At 45.3% G+C, this 15530-nt stretch overlaps 1 protein-coding gene across 8 annotated transcripts in view; it reads right to left on the bottom strand.

Moving 5' to 3' along the window:
* Positions 1 to 15530, bottom strand: part of ITPR1 (inositol 1,4,5-trisphosphate receptor type 1) — a 319623-nt gene that overhangs the window by 30789 nt on the left and 273304 nt on the right. For all 8 annotated transcript variants that reach the window (XM_067755266.1, XM_067755267.1, XM_067755270.1 and 5 more), the window contains 4 exons: positions 12380 to 12555; positions 7767 to 7931; positions 1730 to 1925; positions 289 to 381 (listed from right to left, as the gene is read on the bottom strand). In XM_067755266.1, the coding sequence (XP_067611367.1) occupies positions 289 to 381; positions 1730 to 1925; positions 7767 to 7931; positions 12380 to 12555 (630 nt within the window). The remainder of the gene's footprint in view (positions 1 to 288; positions 382 to 1729; positions 1926 to 7766; positions 7932 to 12379; positions 12556 to 15530) is intronic.

The raw sequence follows: 15530 nt of genomic DNA, 5'->3' as shown, positions 1-15530 counted from the left end.
CGGCCCCGACCCTGCCACTATAGTTTATTATATCTTAGAGTACAACACAGTCCCTGGCAAATAGTGGGCACTCAGTAAATACTGGCTGAATCAATGAAGCAGCTATTTTCTTCCCACATAGCCTTCTTTCCCTCGCTTCATCCCCCTCCTCTCTCCCAGCCCTTCCTCTTTGCTACTGGCCTTACTTCTGAGCAGTGAGTCTGCTTTCATCTGCTTCCAATGTCATGTGCACCATCTAAGCCTCTGGGGGGAGCCTGGCACTAACATGGTAACGCTGCGAGGTCCTACCTTCTTTGGGTGCCGGAGAGGAGCAGTTCTCCCCAGTCTCCACCCTACACACGTCAGAGTACAGGAACTCGCTTGCCAAACTCTCACTGGCTTCTGGAGAGAGAAGGAAATTTTATGATGAACAATCTGGCAACATATGGTTAAAATGTTTGAAGTCCCCAACTCACGGCTGATTAAACAATTCTTTACATAAATAACACCCGACAAGCCTGCATATAAATTCAAAGCAGAGATGCAATTTACACTTTCATTTGGTGATCTGTATGGGAAAAAAGCCAGAAATGTCAATTCCTGTAAGCTTACTAGAAATATCGCACTTAAATAGCACCTCTCCAACTTTGAAGACAAACAGCTGAAACTCTTCGACAAACACTACTGAACATACAGACTCCAGCAAGATTTATACCAAGTCTGCATGAGAAGCGGGAGTGGAAATCTGAGACCCAGATCAGTTTAGTTCAGAACCCTAAGATGGTTGGCAGTGAATGCCATTTTTAGTGTCAACTTGGAGGCTGGAGTTACATGCCAAGAATGCAGCATTTGGGAGGGAGAAAAAGGCTGCCTGGCTTAGTTACAATTCTAGTTTGTTCCTTGGACTCAGGGCGCCTGGCTACCAGATGAAAAACCAGTAATATTTCACTTACTAGTGTCAAGTATTTTAATTGAGGGAAAAGGCACTTGGGTATCACTCAAGAATATGTATCTCTCTCTCTCAAAAGAGGAAATCTCTTCTGTTTTTTCTATAAATGAAAATCATATAGGCTCACTGTAAAACGTGCACATTGTTTTAAAAAAAAAAAAAATGCCCCAGAGACAGCCACTGACTGCAGTTTGGGGGTATATTCTTCCATATTTTATAAGACATATATGAGCTTTTTAATTAAAAATAAAAATCTACACAGACCCTATTGTAGTTATTCTTCTGCAATTTCCTACCATATCCTGGGTACTCTTCCATGAAGGTTTATAAAGACATACCATATCTGCAGGTGTCACCACACCATGGATGAACCACACTCTAATGAAACACTCCCTTACGTTGAGATCGCTTCCAGTTTCACACTGCAATGAACATACTTCCGTACACATCTGTTTCTACATTTTTTTTTTTAAAGGATAAATTCCTAGGGGTAGATTTACCAAGCCAGAGGGATGCATACTCCTATACTTTCAATATACATGGTCAAACTGTTTTATGAAAATGTTGTACTAGTTTAAAATAGGACTTTAGTAAATAAATTCAACGTAGCATCTGGACACTCACACTTCGCACTGACACATCATACCGCCCTTTGAATGAAGTGAAAACTAAGCCCTGTATTCAGTTCACACTCTGAGTGTTAGGGAGATACCTACACTGCCAAAGTCATCATTTTTAGTTCAGTTGTAATCAGGAAATACTCTTTTAACATTAAAAAAGCTCAGAAGATCCCAAACCCACCTGGAAGAATGGTTTCATTGGGCAGCCTATCTACTTCCAAGATGAAGTCATCCTTGAAGAAAAGGTAGCCCACTATTGAGAACAGGTAAACCAGGATCAAAGCCAGGACCGCCGTCAAGATGATGGACCGTCCATTGCGAGTGACGCTTTTAATGACATTAAGCAGAGTCTCTTCTCTGTACACTAAGTCAAAAAGCTTTAAAAACAAATGAAAGGACAACAATGGGACCATTTTAAGAAGCCTCTATATTAGATGGACATCAGTATCCCCTAATGACAACTTTATAATGATTTATAAACAATTTACCCTTCCGGAAACTCAAAAGCATTATACCCTTAACGTGTTACCCTTGCCTGTCTTTACAGTGAAAACCGAGATGGTAAAAATAAGGAAAAACAAATATAAAAAAGGAGGGTGGGAAACAACAGCAATTTCAAGTTGTTTACATGTCGCTTAGAGGTCTTGGGAATAGAGAAGATACAGGCTGTGCCAGTGAGCTGCAGAGGACAAGGGAGGAAAGGGATGAGGGGCCTGGTATTCATTTAGGGATTATTCACTGAGCTTCTATTAAGGGCCAGCCACTCTGGATACGGGGCTGGCTGACCTGCAATGGGCCAGGCCAGGGAGCAGGGACTCTGGAGCGGACAAAGGTTCAAACCTCAGCTCAACCGCTTGCTACCACCAGGACCAGGCACTACCCCCTTCCTCTCAGAGCCTCAGTTTCATCATTTGCAGACCGGAGGAGAGAGACTTATTGTAAAGAATAAATAGACGATGTATATATAGTGCTTAGCATACAGTCATACTTATGTGCCGAGTAAGTCCACAATCGATGGTAATTATCATTAAATTCCTGACGAAGACACTGGGCCAAGGTCACACAGATAGTACACAGCAGGGATGAAGAGACTGGGCCAAGGTCACACAGATAGTACACAGCAGGGACGCTGGCGGTGGTAACACGCCAGGAAGCCTAAACCCTTCCCATGGCCCTGGTCGGGGCAGAGACCCCCTGCGGTTCACCGCGGGTTCACCATCTTGGTGCGCCCTCTGTCCAAGGGGCCTGCGCTTTGCAAGAGCTTGGCTTCATGAGAAATGGAGGCCCCCTGGAAGTACTTAGAGGTATGGGAGACCAGTAGCTGGTTTTCTAGGAACTACAATCTCAGATATTTGGCTGGAGGGTTGGCGGAGAGCCATGAGAGAAGAGATGCATGGTGTTATTCTGGACCTGGGTGGGGGCTAGCTTTAATATGGCCTCTGTGTGGACATCTGATCCTGTCCTGAAGGTCCTGCTTCCACCGTGGCTTTGGGGAATGACTGTGCACAGCCAAGTGAGTCAGGGGACAAGGGTGTGAATCCTGACTCTGCTTTTAATTCGTTGTAAGCTGTTGATCGGGCCATGAGACCTCTCTGGACCTCAGTTTCTGCACTGGTAAAATCAGTGGACTGAACTAGCTCATCTCCGAGTCCCTTCCAACTTAGAATTTTACGTCTGAGTTCATTTTCTGCTCAATTAGCCCCTCTGCCTCCATCAGGCCAGTCTGTGTCCTGAGACCAGTGTGAAGGGCACCGGGTAAAGGAGGACACTTAAAAGGAAGCAAGGAAGAGGCGTTTATTCGATATAAGAGTACAAAGGCTCATGTTGCTGTTAATGTTGGTTAAATATTTTCCAGCAACTCACCATGAAGCAGCAAGTAAGAGCAACTTCAGACAACAAACGCCACTTGTTTTCTGGGGCTAAGAACTGTAGACATTATACAGCCCCCAAATCACTGAAATGACAAGTAACTTTTTCCTTTTCATTTATCTATCATTTCTGATTTTAAAACAATGGACATGTATCACTTGATAAGGAAAAACTTTCTTCTAATTAGAAAATTAGACAAGTGCAATGGTGAAAACACAAAAAAGCACAAAGAAAAAACAAAAATCACTAATAACCCCAATATCTATAGACATTTACTCAACAAATTCTTTCCTTCTGACCTTACTACATAATTGAAAAAAGTGTAACGTATGCATACATATTTTTACATAAATATTATACCGTAAGCTGGCATATAGTCCGCTTGCTTGGTAAAAAGAATCATGAACATTTTCATGTCAAAAAGATCACCTAGTTAAAGTACCTGCCTGGATGATAGCCTGATTGACGAACTCAGAATCTCTGTGAGGGTGTGATCAAAATAGATATTTTTTCAAATCTAAGTCAATAACTATCATCACAGCTCTGGTTAAAAATAAGCAGTGGGCTTCCCTGGTGGCGCAGTGGTTGAGAGTCCGCCTGCCGATGCAGGGCACACGGGTTCGTGCCCTGGTCTGGGAGGATCCCACATGCTGCGGAGCGGCTGGGCCCGTGAGCCATGGCTGCTGAGCCTGCGTGTCCGGAGCCTGTGCTCCGCAACGGGAGAGGCCACAACAGTGAGAGGTCCGCGTACCGCAAAAAAAAAAAAAAAAGCAGTGGTCTGATTTTTTGGATAATACCTTTTCTCTCTTCCTTCTGGTACTCTCACTCATTTTAGATTAGAGATTATTTGAATATGGTCCTGAGGTATTTATAGTCTCTTGAATTTGGGCAATATAGCTGCCACCTGTGTCTATATTTAATAAAAAGAACAATTAGATCTATTTGGATTTCTGAGAGCTTTTTCATTTTATGTCCATGGATCTTTGTTAAGGAAAGTTTTACTTCATTATGTTTTTAAGCTTTGTTTCTGTTATAATGTTTTCTGAGGAAAAAAATAATAAACCTTATGTCAGTTTCAAAAAAAAAATGATCACCTAGTATTCCAGTGTATGGAAAAACCACAGTCTACTCAATCAATATCTTTTCCTTTTTTAAACAGTCAAGATGTTTTCAATTATATATCATTAAAAGTAATGCTGTGATGAACACCTCTGCACGTGCCTGAATATATACCTGTCCAGTTGTTTCTTTTTGGCAAGTTTCCAGAAATGGAACTGTTGGGTCAAACATAACACACAAGATTCACTCCACTGCTTTCCGGAAAGGCTGCACCAATTTATCCTTACCACTGTTAGAGAACGAGGCCCATTTTAGCTCACTCTCACTAGAAGTGGGCATGATCGTGCTTCTGAACCTTTCCCAACATTACAGGTACAACACGGGATCACGCTCGTGTTTTAATCAATATGTCACTGTTTGACATTAGAACACTTCCACGTTTACTGACCATGTGAATTTCTCCCTTTCTTACCCGCCTGCTAAGGAACTTTGTACACTTTCATCTTGGGATGTTAATAGTTTGCTAAGGACACAACTTGAATGCAGGCTTGGGACCAGGTTCAGCCAGTCTCAGGGTGAACTTCAATTAGGCCACAGTCGCCCACTCTGCCTTTCCGCCCTGCTGGTGTAGAGTTTTCACGTGACGTGTGGGTTTTCCCTGCTAGAGGTCTCTCTTCAATTCCTTCCTGTCACAGGCTTTCCTCATTTATGGAATAATGTGAACGGTTTCACTATTTTGTCTGTGGTTCCCAACAGACATGTTAAATACTGCTTTTGACACCAAAAGGAACGCATCACTTGAAGTCACAGAAAGTGACTTAGAAACCCTGCAGAAGCACCTACGAGAAGCGTCCAACCCCAGTCTCATTTGACCCTGGTCAGTCTTTCTCAAAGTGCACTGAGCCGAGGTAGCATCACCAGCAGCTCGGAGCCCCTCTGATCCTTCTGTGACAGGTGAGGGACGGGAAGGCAGGCATGCAGACTGCAATGTGAAATACCGGTTTCACCGAAGCAGGGACTTTTTCACAGGCTCAAATGAAAGGCAGCTCAGGGCTGTGCTTAAGCACTTAGACCCGGGAGTCAACGGAGCTGCGTCACTGTCGTGGTCTCTGCCCCTGACTTGCGGTGCGACTCCGGGCAGGTGACCTGCCTCACCAGGCTCCACCTGGCCAGTGGTGATTTGCAGAGTTCGTCCGCCTCAAAGGCGGTCGTGAGAGAGGACAGAAAGAGCACACAGGGAACAGTCAGTAAGTGACAGTAACTGTTCTTTTCTACACTATGAGGCCCGTGAGGGCTGGGACGACACTGCCTCGTCTCACCATGACACCCACCGCGTCTAGTTCTGGCACTGGCTGGCACTGCCAGTGACCAAAAGAAAAGAATCTTATGAACAGAAAAAGAAACAGAGCCAACGGGATATAGATGGTTGGAAAAGTCATTTTCTGCCAGGGCGAGATGGCACTGTCTGAAGGGGACTCCCCTACCTCGTGGGAGAGACCCCTCAGCAGGGGTGGGAGAGACCCCTCAGCAGGGGTGGGAGAGACCCCGATTCAACTCTGCCTCCCCACTGAGAGAGGACAGGAATTTGTCAGGTTCCGGACTTGGGCCTCCCAGACTCACAAACAGGAACCCCACCCAGGGGTGTCATTGCATGAGACAAAAAGGCTTAGAAATATACACAGAGCTCTAAAGATCTCTGATAGAGAGCGACCAAAATTGGGCACGTAATGGCCATCACAAGTGTATCCAGAGACCTCTTTGCCTAAAACCTCAAAGTACGGCCAGACCTATTTTAAAATGAGGGAAAGGAATCCGTATCTATATCCCTCAGTCTGCCAACATCCACCACTAATGGAAGGAGCTAATCCTGGAGGCCTAAACGGTGCATCCTCTATGGTGTATGGCTGGGAGAGGGGAGACGGGATGACAGAGACGGTAATGACAGCCGGCCATCGCTCAGCATTTCTGTGGCGGTGCTGTTCTCAGACCCTGACACGTGAAGTAGCAGAAAATCCCTATGATGGCCCTGCCAGGAAATGGACGGTTCTCCCCATTTCGTAGATGGGGAAACTGAGGCACAGAGCAGTTAAGTCACCAGCCTGGAGACCACATGGACGGCAACTCCTGGAAGTGCCTTCCTTGCTCTGCTTTTTGCAAGTAGATCCCTCGTCGTTTCTTTTTTTTGGCTGCACCACGCGGATTGCAGGATCTTAGTTCCCCAACCAGGGATCGGACCTGCACCCTTGGCAATGAAAGCGCACAGTCCTAACCACTGGACTGCCAGGGTATTCCCAAGTCCCTCGTCTTAAGTCAACACTTAGGCCTTGATCATTTTTTTTTTTTTTTTTTTGCGGTACGCGGGCCTCTCACTGTTGTGGCCTCTCCCATTGCGGAGCACAGGCTCCAGACGCACAGGCCCAGCGGCCATGGCTCACGGGCCCAGCCGCTCCGCGGCACGTGGGATCTTCCCGGACCGGGGCACGAACCTGTGTCCCCTGCATCGGCAGGCGGACTCTCAACCACTGCGCCACCAGGGAAGCCCTTGATCATTTTTTATCATCAGACACATTCTAATACTTCCTGTATTCCCTTTATGGATGGTTTCGCTCGCAGAAAGGTCAATTTTATGCTTCCTGTCATTTAACATAGGTACCATGAAGTGGTTTTTTATCTACAACCCTACAGGTCAAGATTCCCTGTAATGACAGGAGAATAAGCAGATAGAGGTCTGTCATTTAAAAACCTGCTCAGGGGGAAAATAATGGAAAATCAAGACATTTAACCACTCGGCTCAAACTGGAACACAACTTCTGCTAAAAAGGTCTCCTGGATCAATAAATCTATCAAGCTCATTGCCATGGGTCTTGGGTCTTTGAAAATACCTCCCGCTCTTACTGGCACTACATGTTTTCACTGGAAAATGGATCCCATGAGAACTGTCAGAAGGTGATAGTCGCAAAAACATTCTCCTTGTAAGCGCTGGCTGAGGCCAAGAAATAAGACAGACAAAGGTGCACATGGAGGCAACGTCTCCTGACCCAGATGGCGGGCATCATCTATCATCATGATCACGCACTGTGATCGCGCACCTCCTAGGCTCCTGATAGCTGACTTGCTCCCTGGGTAGCTTTCCTCTCCAGATGCCCCAAACGCTGCGTACAGGGCGGGCTATGACCTCGTAGACCAGGCACACCAGTCACCACGAAAAAGAGGGGTCCGTGAGGGGAGGAAGGACAGAGGATGCTCTCCTAGTTGCCCACATGTAAAATCTTTCAACACCAGCAACTCACCAGCAAACTGTAGAAGAATTCATGGACGAAGAGCCCCATGGCGCAGATCAGCAGATACAGCAAATGATAAAGGAACTCAACATCCAGAACCATGGCTCGGTAGCCTCTGGTGAATGTTCCACAGTTGCCCACAAAGCTCATCAGAAAGATGATTTTATTGCAGACCTGACAACAATGAGAGCAACAGTCAGATAAGCACGGACCACGTGCCGAACTCCAGACTCTTCACAAGAGCCGAGGGCAGTTTGCCCCCAGGCGTCTCTCGGCGCCTGTGCCCAAACAAAAGCTTCCTTTTGCACCCAGGGCCCACCGAAAGCGCGGAGAACTGTTCTGCGGATCAAAGTCATTTCATTACTTTGCTTTTCAGGCATATTGCAAGTTAACGTGACAGTCAAAAAACTTCATGGGCAACACTAATCAAGTGGCATTTGTAAGTGACAAAAACAAAATTAACACATACTGAAATTATGATTTTCAAGATGAGATATGAATCATTTCTAACATCCTTCCATGAGTTAGTCAAACACAGAAGTCACCTCAATCCACGAACCCTGTGATCAGCATGATTAAAAGTGTTTCTAACTTTGTTACATGCTTCGCATTAGAGGGTTGCAATTTAATGAGGAGCAGCCAGTTCTTGTCATCCATGGCTCCTAATCTTACAGGGAAAGTGAGAATTCTCTTGGGGTGGGCAGGGGAAAGTAAGTGACTTCAGGATGAGTTCTATTCCCCTGCCCCCCTTTCTGGGAATAACTTTTTTTAAAACTTTTTTTGGTGATGAAAGTTAAACTTATTGTGGTATTCATTTTGTAATTGATATACATATCAAATCAAAATGTCGTACACCTAAAACTAATATTATATGTCAATTACATCTCAATAAAAAGTTAAAAAACGATATATGAAAAGTATGTAACCTTATTAATAAGCAGAGAAATGTGATTTTCCCCATTTCTTCCTTTTCATAAACTCATATTTCATTGAAATAGTCATATATACATGGTAAAAGTAATAGCATTTTTTCCCAATAGCATAAAAGAGTATGAAGAATAAAGGAAGTCTCCCTCCCAACCTATACTATCAGATCCCCCCAACTCTCCAAGAAGACTAGTCTGATCCCCCAGAAGGAGCCACACTGGGACCTCGTAAAGTACCAACGCTTGGCCCTTCTTGGGTTGGGAGTAACTTCTGTTTTTCCTCTGGGGATCCATCCCTTCCCATGTATCGGTCCTTGAGGTCTGGGTGGGGCTCCATCCTGGCCGGTCGGAATTATGGCAATCCCCTGGCAACGACTGGTTCACGGATAGGCACGTGACCAAATGGAGTCAATGACACCCACTGAGATCCTTCCTGGGACTGCAGCGTAAGACAACTTTGTTCTTTACCCCTGACCTTGGACCTGACAGAAAGTGACCTCTGAGGCTGCTGGCATCCATCCTGCATTACCATGGAGCCCAAGGGTACCACCAGCGCAGAACCAAAAGAGAGGAACTGAGCCCTGACGCTACTGTCCAGCCTCCTGAATGCAGCTACACCTGAAGCCAGGCGCTAGGATTCTCAGTCACATTTTCTCCTTTGCTTCTATGAGCGTGGATTAGGTTTTCTGACCCCTGCAACTGAAGGCTGACCTACTGTATAACAGAGTCCCACCTCTGAGAGAAACCCCATGCCTGAAGTCTGCCTATAGCAACACGCTGCCAGAAAAACCTGAATCAGGAGAAAGGTGGAGAGAGTGCGCTTCGGCTGCACTTGGTAAAACCGTCTCCTGCTACCCGAGCTAGCCTGGCCACAGGTGCTGCGGAAGCAGTGCCAGTTAATCTGGGGGGTCAGTGCAAGCGAGCTTCTCGGCAATCAGATAAGGGGGGAAGCCGACACCCAGGGAGAAGGTTCGGCTTTCTCAGACAGGCTAACCTTTCAATCCACCAGGTCGTTTTCCTCTACTATTCTAACTTTTGCCAGTGTAGGATCTTTTTTAGGGTGAGAAAGCATCATTCGTTCTGAAAGAACTGTGTTGCTGGGGTTTCAGAGAGAAAAAAAAAAAATGGCCACGCTCTGCTCGACATTCCAGGACCTCACACAAGCCCAGGCACCTGCGGTATTAACAGAGCAGTCCACTTCACCTGAGTCCACTCTCCCCTTTAACTTCTGCCCCCGTTTTCTCTGTCGCTTCACCAGCAACTGTTTCCTATTCATGGTCTTAGTCTGCTGTCCCCACTTCCTACGGACCCCACTTTGGTTAGTGTCAGATGTGGCTTTTGGTCCCAGCTCTCTACTGCAGCGGCTCTCCCCACGTCCCCAGGGATTCTCCAGGGCACACACGGCCGTCTTGCCCTGTCCACTCCTAGCACCCAACCCCAGCTCCTGCAGCACCCTTCTCACCACCGTCCCTGCACGTGGCTGCCAGGATACCACCCTGGGCTGCTTCCCCAGCTCTTAGATCTCCAACATTCCTTCGCTGTGTGTCCACAGCCGCTATTCCTTCTCCCATGGCTGCATATGACATTCCTCTTTTGTTATCCCCTCTGAGTAATTGTTTACTGTTTCAGCTTCCCCCCCCCCCATGCCCCCGAGCTAATGGTATTATGAATGGTCATTAATTATCCAAACACCAACTGACTTATGTTAAAGAGAAAACTATGGAATGACCAAAGGCCAGAGAAACAAAAGAATTAACTCGCAGAAGACAACCTCTGAAATACTGAGTGTTTTTTCCTTTTATTTATTTGTTTCTCCAGTATTTCTTTCTTAAAAAGCTTCCTCTCACTGCAGGTGAAGCCTGTATTTCCTGCTTCAATGCTGATGTGGCTCTGTCACTCTGGTCATGGCCGATTTCCAAACATGAGGCCCAACATTAATAGCCTGTCTTGTTACCTCGAGCCCAGTGAGCCAACAGTTTTCGTCTATTTTCACCCCGAAAACCAGGTCTTGCGTGACTTCATTTTAGCTGGAGGCATCATTCTTCTCCCAGCCCCCCGTGACTAAAAATTTGGAGTTATACTTGCCTCCTTCATCACCCAGTCAAGACAGTGATACCTTCTTTGCCTGGAGAAAAGGACCCAGACCAAGCCCGGCACTAATTTCAGGCTTAAGGTTCAGACCCAACACCCACCACGTGTCACTGTTCCCCCCGAAGCTCTGACATCTGTACCTTCCTTCTTCTCCGTTATGACCAAGACGCAGGCTCGTCACACGTAATTGAAAGCCCTGCTAGAGGCCCTAAGTGGTCCCCCAACCCCCTGCACAAATCCGTGTACATTCATGCCACTACCAAGGGAATTTTCTCAACCACTGAATTGCTCAAAAACCCTGAATCATTTCCCACTATTGGGAATAGAATTTCCCAACCTGTATTCTATACAACACTAATTCCAAGTGATACTTTACCAAAAATGTGGGCAAATAAGTTCGGGAAACACAAATACCTGGTGTCCCTTTCTTCCAGATTCATAACCCGTATCAGCATGTTAAAGTCTCAGAAATGCTGCCGTGAAAAACCTTTCATGTTGCTTAACCCAGCATTTCGCACATGGATTTGACCAAGGAACGCTCTTTTCACCTAAGATTTATCAACTTAGAACATGCTGCCCTGGAGGATGAAGCCCCAGTGCGTCTTCCTGAAATGCAGGGCCCAGGTTCCCCGTACAGGATCAGGCCCTACATGTCAGTACGTGAGGCACAGAGGAGGCGAAGCGCAACGGGCGGCCATCTCCCGAGCAGGCCCGGGCTCCCCTCGCTGCTGTGGCCCGTGGGGAAGATGCTCTGCTCAACCCCTGCTTCCTGGCCCCACTGTCTCCATTCTTTAAGACAAAACTTCAGCCCTGTCCCCGTTCTCCCCTAGCGCCCTTGCTGCCTCTGCCATCTGAACAGCCACTGGGGGACATTTATGATTGCCCTCAATTACTGGATTCACCTTTTTTGCAGTATCACTTCCATTTCTGAACAGTGACCTCAGCTTCCTTATACACTCAGGGCAGAACCCTCTGGAAGGCAGTTTTAGATCCCCACATGTCCCAGTTCGTTCCTCTTTTTCAGCAGGAAACCTCTCCAATTTATGGCTTCATATCAGCTGCGTCCATTTCCTAGGAATTCTGCAGAGGCAGCTGGCATCTGCCCATCCACAGCGGTGAAAGAGCATTTCCAAATGTCACTACTTTGAGGTAACTCTCCTTGATTCTCTTCTTACCTCTCCACCTGCTCCATCTCTGTCAACAGTTCCTCTTGCTTCTCTGAGGTCCTCACCAGAAGTGGGTGCTGTGTTATTCCGTCATTTGACTTAACTGGCTAAAATCTCTTGTCCTAGCACACCTTTGACCTGATTGGCAAAACTAACCCAGATCTCAACTTCTCTCCCTTTGTCTGCCTAATTCTGAGAGGAATATTCCCTGAAAATGAGACTGTCGGTGCCCAGAGAGTACGTTAAGAGGTTCACCATCTTGTGACAAGGGGAAGAGGGAGACGGCCACCTGCAGCTCTCCTTTGCTTCTGCTATTTTAACAGTTGACCCAGATAATATTTTTCTGCACCGGAAGCACAGGCCAAGATTCTGGGGAGGATGGAAGGCATTCCTACTTGTATGTAAACAAAAAAGTGGCGATGAAGGTATTCATACTTACGTTGAAAGCTCCCAGAAGAAACAACGTGGGTTGTAATCCGACCGAAAATATCAACCGGAGAATTGTGGAAGCGATTAAGGCCCGGATGCCGTGGGGCTTGGGGAGGGCAATGACAATGGCCAGAGATATGAGCATGGCTGTCCACAGCAGCCCTGACCAGTGTGGCTCCAGGGTTCCTGGAAAGACAAGGCAGGGCTCTCAGAGATCAGAGCTTTCACCGGGTACAGGTGACAGACCAAAACAGGTTTAACGTCATTTTCTTCAACCACGTCTCTGGCCTTGTATGTCCCAACCCTCACGTCCAGTTCTCTGCCCCAGACGTAACCAATCACATCCATGTTTTCTTACCTGCAAGCCTTCTACTGATACATGTTCCTTCTACCTGGGAAATTCTCTCCCTTTCCCATTCATGTTAAGTCTTAGCTTAGATGTCACCTGTTCTAGGAAGTCTCCTCCTCACAAAACATGCCAGGTGCTCCTTCCTTCTCTGATTCTTGTACCCCTGGTCATCCCTATGGGACACTGTTCTCTAGCGGTCACTGCCCCCTCCCTAAACCCCATCCCCACCAGACTCCAAATTCCCCAAGGGAAGCACTGGGCACCCAGTAGGCACCCATCAAATGAGTTTGTTCCATGAGCAGAACTCATACATGTGTCACACTTCACTCTGAGGGGAGGCAAGCTGGAAGAATAAACTTCTAATTTCTATTAAAAGCAAGCTAAGGAAAAGTGCAGGTCCCCTGCCTGCATCAAATTTCTTCAAGGCAAGGAGGAAAGCAACTTCCGTATCATTAGCATCATCCTACAATTAGATTATCCTTGTAGTCAAAGAGCTTATACCAGTTTTTGTCATCTCTTGCTATTGCAAGTTCTATTTAGAGTGTCCCACGAGACGGCTTGGTTATGTAACATGAGCCAACAGGGCTAAAAATAAGGTTCTGCAAAACACTCATTAAAAAAAAAAAACACCCCTATTTCAAACGCTGTCACGTTTTGACTTTCCTTCAGATGTAAACAAGTAGCACTACATGATTAAGGCCACTTACATAAAGGAGTTTCGATTCTCCAGAACTGCTGGGACTGAAGCACCGCCAGGGAAAGAGACGCCCCGGCAGGTTCCAGCTCTTCCACGAGCCTGCTGGCTGCCCTAGTTCATTTCGTCCACACCTGCTGAGACTCACTTTCTCTCTGAAAACTGTCCCCCTACCCCCAGCCACCTACCTCTTCCCTCTGGATAGCCTTCAAAGGTAAACCTGATTAGGAATGGGCGCCAAGAGGCAGAAGCTTCTCAGAAATCCAGGAAGAGGTGCATGCTGGGGCCTAGGTGTCCCTTGCTGTGCATTTAACAGCTGTTAGATATTGTATGAAGCCATTTACGCGGATTATCACGTATTTAACCCTCTTGATCACCCTATGAGGTTGCTGTTATCATCTCCATTTTACTCCAGAGGAAACGGAATCTTGGGTTACGTATCTTGCCTAAGGTGCCACAGCATATACCAGGAGTATATACGCCCCTGGAGGAATGGGCCTTAACGATCATTAAAAAAAAAAAAAAAAATCCATCCGTTTTAAGTGCACACTTCGATGACTTCTGGCAGTGTATACAGTCATATGACCTCATGTAACTGCCAACACAATCAAGATATAAACAACTTTATCACCCTAAGAGGCTTCCTTGTGCCCTTTGCAACTGATGCCTTCCCCCATCTCCAATGCCAGGCAAATACGGACCTGCTTTCTACCACTGTAGCTCTGCATTTTCCAGAATTTCATGAAATGAGAAAAATAATCGTATTTGTAGGTAGTCTTTTTAATTCTTTCGCTTAACAAAATTTTTAAGATCCATTCAGGTTACTGTGTATATTAATAGTTTGTTCTCTCTATTGCTGAGTAGTATTCCGTAATATGAATACACCACCACTGATTTATCCATTTAATAATTAACGGATATGTGGGTTGTTTCCAGTTTGGAGTTGCTACAAATAACGCTACTGGAAACAACCAAGTACAAATCTTGGGGTAGGTGTATGTTCTCACTTCTCTTGGACAAAAACATGGAAGTAGATTTTGGGACCCTAAGTACATGCTTAACTTTAGAAGACCTAACCATACTGTTTTCCAAACTGATGGTACCATTCTCCCTTCCCATCAGTAATATACGGGAGTTCCACTTGCTCCACATCGTCACTAATACTTCGTATCGTCAGTTTTTCTAATTTTAGCCATTCTAGTAGGTTTCTAGTAACATGTCATGGTGGTTTTCATTTGCATTTCTCTAATAACTACTGATGTTGACTATCTTTTTCTGTGCTTCTTGGCCATTCATATGTCTTTTTTTGTGTGAAGTAACTGATCAAATCTTCTTCCCACTGTTTTAATTGGGTAATCTTTTTATTGTTGAGTTGTAAGAGTTCTTTATATATTCTGGATATAAGCCCTTTGTCTGATGTATGATTTGTAAGTATTTTCTCCCAGCCTGTGGCTTGCCTTTCATTTTCTTAAGCACTTGATTATCATAAACTGCTCTTAAGAGCTCAGTGTAATAAATGTGACCAGTACAACACATGTACTCAAATCCTGAAGGGGACAATATAAAAACCTGCTGTCTTCCCACTATAAAAACAGAGGTGATAATTAATGCTAGATTCCAAATAAACAATTATAGAAAGACTTCTTTGAGACAACTGGAGAAACATGAATATGGACAGGCTATGACATGATTTACTGTTAGTTTTGTTAGATATGATAATGGTATGGTGATTATACACATCTTAAAATATTCTTAGAAGTTAGAGATGCACAGTGAAATATCTATGGGCAAAATGACAAGATGTCAAGACTTCTTTAAAATCTTGCAGAAAATACAGTAGGAGTATAAATGAAACAAAATTGGCAAAATGTTGGTAATTGTTAAAGCTGGGCTTATGGGTATATGGCAGTTTATTATACTGTTCTTTCTACTTGTGTATATATTTGAAAATTTCAACAGTAAGAAAGTTTAAAAAGTAGTACTTTATGTGCTTTAATCATCATGCCATGTTTACAAATTCAGTATGAAACCTGAAGATGCCCAATTTTCATGCTGTTCAAAGACGCTGTGACTCATCAGTTCTGAAATAAAGGGGGAAAATGATACTTCTAAAAAGGA

The sequence above is a fragment of the Pseudorca crassidens genome, chromosome 10 (genome assembly GCF_039906515.1).
Source record: "Pseudorca crassidens isolate mPseCra1 chromosome 10, mPseCra1.hap1, whole genome shotgun sequence".
Classification (NCBI taxonomy): Eukaryota; Metazoa; Chordata; class Mammalia; order Artiodactyla; family Delphinidae; genus Pseudorca; species Pseudorca crassidens.
The sequence above is the reverse complement of the archived record's forward strand: the minus strand, read 5'-3'. Positions and strand labels throughout refer to the sequence as shown.